General features: G+C 39.8%; 1 protein-coding gene across 2 annotated transcripts in view; it reads left to right on the forward strand.

Annotated features, from left to right (window-relative positions):
• Nucleotides 1–3,749: 3,749 nt before the first annotated feature.
• The window catches only part of LOC142750294 (uncharacterized), a 39,788-nt gene continuing 36,639 nt past the window's right edge, over nt 3,750–6,898 (forward strand). For both annotated transcript variants that reach the window (XM_075859283.1, XM_075859284.1), the window contains exon 1: nt 3,750–3,859. In XM_075859283.1, coding sequence (XP_075715398.1) covers nt 3,796–3,859 — 64 coding nt within the window. In that variant the 5' untranslated portion in view covers nt 3,750–3,795. The remainder of the gene's footprint in view (nt 3,860–6,898) is intronic.

Raw genomic sequence — 6,898 nt, forward strand, 5'->3', positions numbered from 1 at the left:
TGGGAACCTACGCTGCACATACACCCAGAACTGGGACTAAGCCTACATATATACCTGGGGATGGTAGGATCCAGCATTGAACTGATTAAAATCACCCAGGGCAGAATGGTAGGAGTGCAAGAACAACAAGTGGAGGCAGTCACTAACCCCACATATATGGATCCCATAAACACAACAAAAATTGAACAGCACATTCCAACTAAATGATACAAAATGTATGCAGGTGCAAGAACACCTGTGACTGCAGATATACAGCAGACATAGAATGGTGACAGCACCCTGCAACACTAATGCCACCTAAACCACTAAATATAATCTACCTACAAATAGGGAGGTTCTTAGTGCTTAGTTCTCATCTATCTATCTATCTATCTATCTATCTATCTATCTATCTATCTATCTATCTATCTATCTATCTATCTATCTATCTATCTATCTATCTATCATCTATCTATCTATCTATCTATCTATCTATCTATCTATCTATCTATCTATCTATCTATCTATCTCATATCTATCTATCTATCTATCTATCTATCTATCTATCTATCTCATATCTATCTATCTATCTATCTATCTATCTATCTATCTATCTATCTATCTATCTATCTATCTATCTATCTATCTATCTATCTATCTATCTATCTCATATCTATCTATCTATCTATCTCATATCTATCTATCTATCTATCTATCTATCTATCTATCTATCTATCTATCTATCTATCTATCATCTATCTATCTATCTATCTATCTATCTATCTATCTATCTATCTATCTATCTATCTATCTATCTATCTATCTATCTATCTATCTATCTCATATCTATCTATCTATCTATCTCATATCTATCTATCTATCTATCTATCTATCTATCTATCTATCTATCTATCTATCTATCTATCTATCTATCTATCTATCTATCTATCTCATATCTATCTATCTATCTATCTATCTATCAATTCAATTCAATTCAATTCAATTCAAATTCAAAGAAGCTTTATTGGCAGGACCAAATACATATTAGCATTGCCAAAGCAAGTAAGAAGTAAGGGAATGAGGGATAGGGACTGAGGGCTTGGGGATAGGGACACATCTAGGGTCGGGGTTATACAAGTCCATGGCATATCATGTCTCTCTCAGTTTATGGCATGCAGTGACATATTGTGCCGCTGTGCCCACTGTGGTTTCCTCTTCACCCAGCAGGATGTAGAGTTTCTCTTCCATGGAGCTGAAGTCCGGTAAGAGATCGGAGAGTCTCCTGAAATGAGTGTCCCTCGCTGCTGAGTATTTGGAGCAGTGTAGCAGGAAGTGGGTCTCATCCTCCACGGCCTCCTGGTCGCACTGTTGGCACAGTCGGCTCTCCCTGGGCTTGTAGGTCTGTCTGTGGCGCCCGGATTCGATGAGCAGGTTGTGGGCGCTCAGTCTGTAGCGGCTCAGGATCTGTCTGTCTCTGGGGTTTGGCAGTTTCTCCAGATATGGCGCCAGTTTATATTCCCGCTGTAGACTCCGGTATATTGTCAGTTTCTGGGATGTCTTTATGTCGTTCCTCCAGTCACTGATATACTCCTCTTGGCCTTTGTTTATTGTCTCCTTGATTTCGGCTTTTGTGAGGCCGCGCTGAGTGACATTTTCTTCAGGCCGGGTCAGGGTGAGATGTTCTGGGGGGCCTGGTTTACCTGGGACCCCTTGGTGTAGCAGGGCTTTATGGTGATAGGAACTTTGCCTGCTGCTGTGTAGATGGGCCCAGAATGATAGCGCCCTCTTCTGGATTGTGAGGTGTAGTGGGAATCTGCCCAGTTCTGCCCGACAGGTACTATTTGTGGTGCTCCGATGGACTTGGAGAAGGTGTTTGCAGAATTCTAGGTGGAAGATTTCTGTTGGGCTGGAATCCCACCTTGACCAGTCTGGGTATGTGTCCGGACCACAGACTTCACTGGCATACAGGAGGATTGGGGAGATGATGGAGTCAAAGATTTTCAGCCAGACCGTCACTGGTGGTTTGAGGTGATAGAGTTTTCTTCTGATGGCATAGAAGGTTTTGCACGCCTTGTCTTTCAGAATCTCTATGGCTTGTTTAAAGCTTCCTGATTGGTTGATTTCTAGGCCCAGGTAAGTGTACCTGTCGGTCGCTGTGATTGTGGCGTTATTTAGTGTGAAGGTCGGGTGCCTGGGGGATTTTGAGTTTCTCTTCTGGAACACCATGATGTTGGTTTTCTTTGCATTGATGGGCAGTGCCCACGTGGAGCTGAATTTTTCTAGGATTTGCAGGTTGTCTTGGAGACCTTTCTCGGTTGGTGATAGTAACAGAAGGTCATCTGCATACAACAGAAATGTCACCTGGGTGTCATGGAGGGCGAGACCTGGTGCTGAGGAGGATTCCAGAGCTGTGGCCAGTTCATTGATGTAGATGTTGAAGAGCGTTGGACTGAGGCTGCAGCCTTGTCTGACTCCTCGGCTCTGCTGGAAATCAGCCGTTCTTCTCCCGTTCACCTTCACGCTGCATCTGTTCTCTGTGTAGGAGCTTCTGATGACGTCATAGGTTTTACCTCCTATTCCGCTCTCCAGCAGTTTCAGGAATAGGCCCGGGTGCCACACTGAGTCAAAGGCCTTCTTAAAGTCCACAAAACAGGCGTAAATCTTCCCATGCTTTGTATTGTGGACGTGGCTCTTGATGAGGCTGCGCAGGGTGAATATGTGGTCAGTGGTGCGGTGGTTTGGCATGAACCCAGCTTGGCTTTGGTGGAGGACATTGTGCTGGGAGAGGAAGCTGAGGATTCTCTTATTCAGGATGCTGCTGAACAGTTTCCCCAGGTTGCTGCTGACACATATCCCTCGGTAGTTGGCCGGGTCGTACCTGTCCCCACTCTTGTGGATTGGTGTTATAAGGCCTTGGTTCCAGATTTGCGGGAAGTAGCCGGCACTCAGCACTATATTAAATAGTTTGACTATTGCGGCCTGTATTTCTGGCGGGCTGTGTTTTATCATTTCTGGTGAGATTCCGTCTAGGCCGCTGGATTTTTTACACCTTATGTCTGAGGTTCTCTCTGTTACTTCTTGCAGTGTTATTGGTGTATCCAGGGGGTTTTGAGAATCTTTAAGTGTTTCCTCCATCGCCTTCAATTTTGATATTATCTATCTATCTATCTATCTATCTATCTATCTATCTATCTATCTATCTATCTATCTATCTATCTATCTATCTATCTCATATCTATCTATCTATCTATCTATCTATCTATCTATCTATCTATCTATCTATCTATCTATCTATCTATCTATCTCATATCTATCTATCTATCTATCTATCTATCTATCTATCTATCTATCTATCTATCTATCTCATATCTATCTATCTATCTATCTATCTATCTATCTATCTATCTATCTATCTATCTATCTATCTATCTATCTATCTATCTATCTATCTATCTATCTATCTCATATCTATCTATCTATCTATCTATCTATCTATCTATCTATCTATCTATCTATCTATCTATCTATCTATCTGTCTGTCTGTCTGTCTGTCTGTCTATCTACCTTATATCTGTCTGCACTCTGCAGTATCTATCTATTCTCTGGGAATTTCACTATTTGAATTTTGGAAAACAATTTATTTAATGAAAGTTTGCAAGGTTAAACAAATGAAATAATGTCAAGGTTCTGGTTATAGGGCAGTGAGATTAGACATTTATTAACTTATTCGGACCCTAACGTTACACTATATATTTCATCAATCACAAAGTATTTACTTCAGATGTTATCGTGGCCCACAACCAAACTAAGATAAGAATGATAACCAGGAACTTTAGAGTGTGGCTGAATACCATCTTCATATTATTCCTCTTCTTCCAAGGTAAGTCTCTGTCTCAGTCAACATAAGCTAAAAATAAAACTCAAATATTATTTGTAGGAAGTAATGCAGTGTTATAGAAGACTAAATACTGTAAATATATGCTGTACCTTAAAATAAGAGGAAAGAGAGAAAGAAAGAAAGAAAGAAAGAAAGAAAGAAAGAAAGAAAGAAAGAAAGAAAGAAAGAAAGAAAGAAAGAAAGAACGAACGAACGAAAGAATGAAAGAAAGAAAGAAAGAAAGAAAGAAAGAAAGAAAGAAAGAAAGAAAGAAAGAAAAAAAGAGAGATAGAAAGAAAAAAATGTACAAAGAAAGAAAGAAGAAAGAGAAAGAAAAATAGATGTAAGACAAATAGATAGATATTAGATAGATAGATAGATAGATAGATATGATATAGATAGATAGATAGATAGATAGATAGATAGATAGATAGATAGATAGATAGATAGATAGATAGATAGATAGATAGATAGATAGATAGATAAATAGATAGATAGATAGATTAGATTAGATAGATAGATAGATAGATAGATAGATAGATAGATAGATAGATAGATAGATAGATAGATAGATAGATGGATGGATGGATGGACGGACGGACGGACGGACGGACAGACAGACAGACAGACAGACAGATAGATAGATAGATAGATAGATAGATAGATAGATAGATAGATAGATATGATATAGATAGATAGATAGATAGATAGATAGATAGATACTGCAGAGTGCAGACAGATATAAGATAGATAGATAGATAGATAGATAGATAGATAGATAGATAGATAGATAGATAGATAGATAGATAGATAGATAGATAGATAGATAGATGGATGGACGGACGGATAGATAGATAGATACTGCAGAGTGCAGACAGATATAAGATAGATAGACAGACCGATAGATAGATAGATAGATAGATAGATAGATAGATAGATAGATAGATAGATAGATAGATAGATAGATAGATAGATAGATAGATAGATAGATAGATATGAGATAGATAGATAGATAGATAGATAGATAGATAGATAGATAGATAGATAGATAGATAGATAGATAGATAGATATGAGATAGATAGATAGATAGATAGATAGATAGATATATAGATAGATAGATAGAGAGAGAGATAGATAGATAGATAGATAGATAGATAGATAGATAGATAGATAGATAGATAGATAGATAGATAGATAGATAGATAGATAGATAGATAGATATTAGATAGATAGATAGATAGATAGATAGATAGATAGATAGATAGATAGATAGATAGATAGATAGATAGATAGATAGATAGATATGAGATAGATAGATAGATAGATACTGCAGAGTGCAGACAGATATAAGATAGATAGATAGATAGATAGATGGACGGACGGACGGAAGGACGGATAGATAGATAGATAGATAGATAGATAGATAGATAGATAGATACTGCAGAGTGCAGACAGATATAAGATAGATAGACGGACCGATAGATAGATAGATAGATAGATAGATAGATAGATAGATAGATAGATAGATAGATAGATAGATAGATAGATAGATAGATAGATAGATATGAGATAGATAGATAGAGATAGATAGATAGATAGATAGATAGATAGATAGATAGATAGATAGATAGATAGATAGATAGATAGATAGATAGATAGATAGATAGATAGATAGATATTAGATAGATAGATAGATAGATAGATAGATAGATAGATAGATAGATAGATAGATAGATAATAGATAGATAGATAGATAGATAGATAGATAGATAGATAGATAGATAGATAGACAACCTGCAAATCCTAGAAAAATTCAGCTCCACGTGGGCACTACCCATCAATGCCAAGAAAACCAACATCATGGTGTTCCAGAAGAGAAACTCAAAATCCCCCAGGCACCCGACCTTCACACTAAATAACGCCACAATCACAGCGACCGACAGGTACACTTACCTGGGCCTAGAAATCAACCAATCAGGAAGCTTTAAACAAGCCATAGAGATTCTGAAAGACAAGGCGTGCAAAACCTTCTATGCCATCAGACGAAAACTCTATCATCTCAAACCACCAGTGACGGTCTGGCTGAAAATCTTTGACTCCATCATCTCCCCAATCCTCCTGTATGCCAGTGAAGTCTGGGGTCCGGACACATACCCAGACTGGTCAAGGTGGGATTCCAGCCCAACAGAAATCTTCCACCTAGAATTCTGCAAACACCTTCTCCAAGTCCATCGGAGCACCTCAAATAGTGCCTGTCGGGCAGAACTGGGCAGATTCCCACTACACCTCACAATCCAGAAGAGGGCGCTATCATTCTGGGCCCATCTACACAGCAGCAGGCAAAGTTCCTATCACCATAAAGCCCTGTTACACCAAGGGGTCCCAGGTAAACCAGGCCCCCCAGAACATCTCACCCTGACCCGGCCTGAAGAAAATGTCACCCAGCGCGGCCTCACAAAAGCCGAAATCAAGAAGACAATAAACAAAGGCCAAGAGGAATATATCAGTGACTGGAGAAACGACATAAAGACATCCCAGAAACTGACAATATACCGGAGTCTACAGCGGGAATATAAACTGGCGCCATATCTGGAGAAACTGCCAAACCCCAGAGACAGACAGATCCTGAGCCGCTACAGACTGAGCGCCCACAACCTGCTCATCGAATCCGGGCGCCACAGACAGACCTACAAGCCCAGGGAGAGCCGACTGTGCCAACAGTGCGACCAGGAGGCCGTGGAGGATGAGGCCCACTTCCTGCTACACTGCTCCAAATACTCAGCAGTAAGGGACACTCACTTCAGGAGACTCTCTGATCTCTTACCGGACTTCAGCTCCATGGAAGAGGAAGAGAAACTCTACATCCTGCTGGGTGAAGAGGAAACCACAGTGGGCACAGCGGCACAATATGTCACTGCATGCCATAAACTGAGAGAGACATGATATGCCATGGACTTGTATAACCCCGACCCTAGATATGTCCCTATCCCCAAGCCCTCAGTCCCTATCCCTCATTCCCTTACTTCTTACTTGCTTTGGCA

This window comes from Rhinoderma darwinii, chromosome 3 (genome assembly GCF_050947455.1).
Source record: "Rhinoderma darwinii isolate aRhiDar2 chromosome 3, aRhiDar2.hap1, whole genome shotgun sequence".
Taxonomy (NCBI): Eukaryota; Metazoa; Chordata; class Amphibia; order Anura; family Rhinodermatidae; genus Rhinoderma; species Rhinoderma darwinii.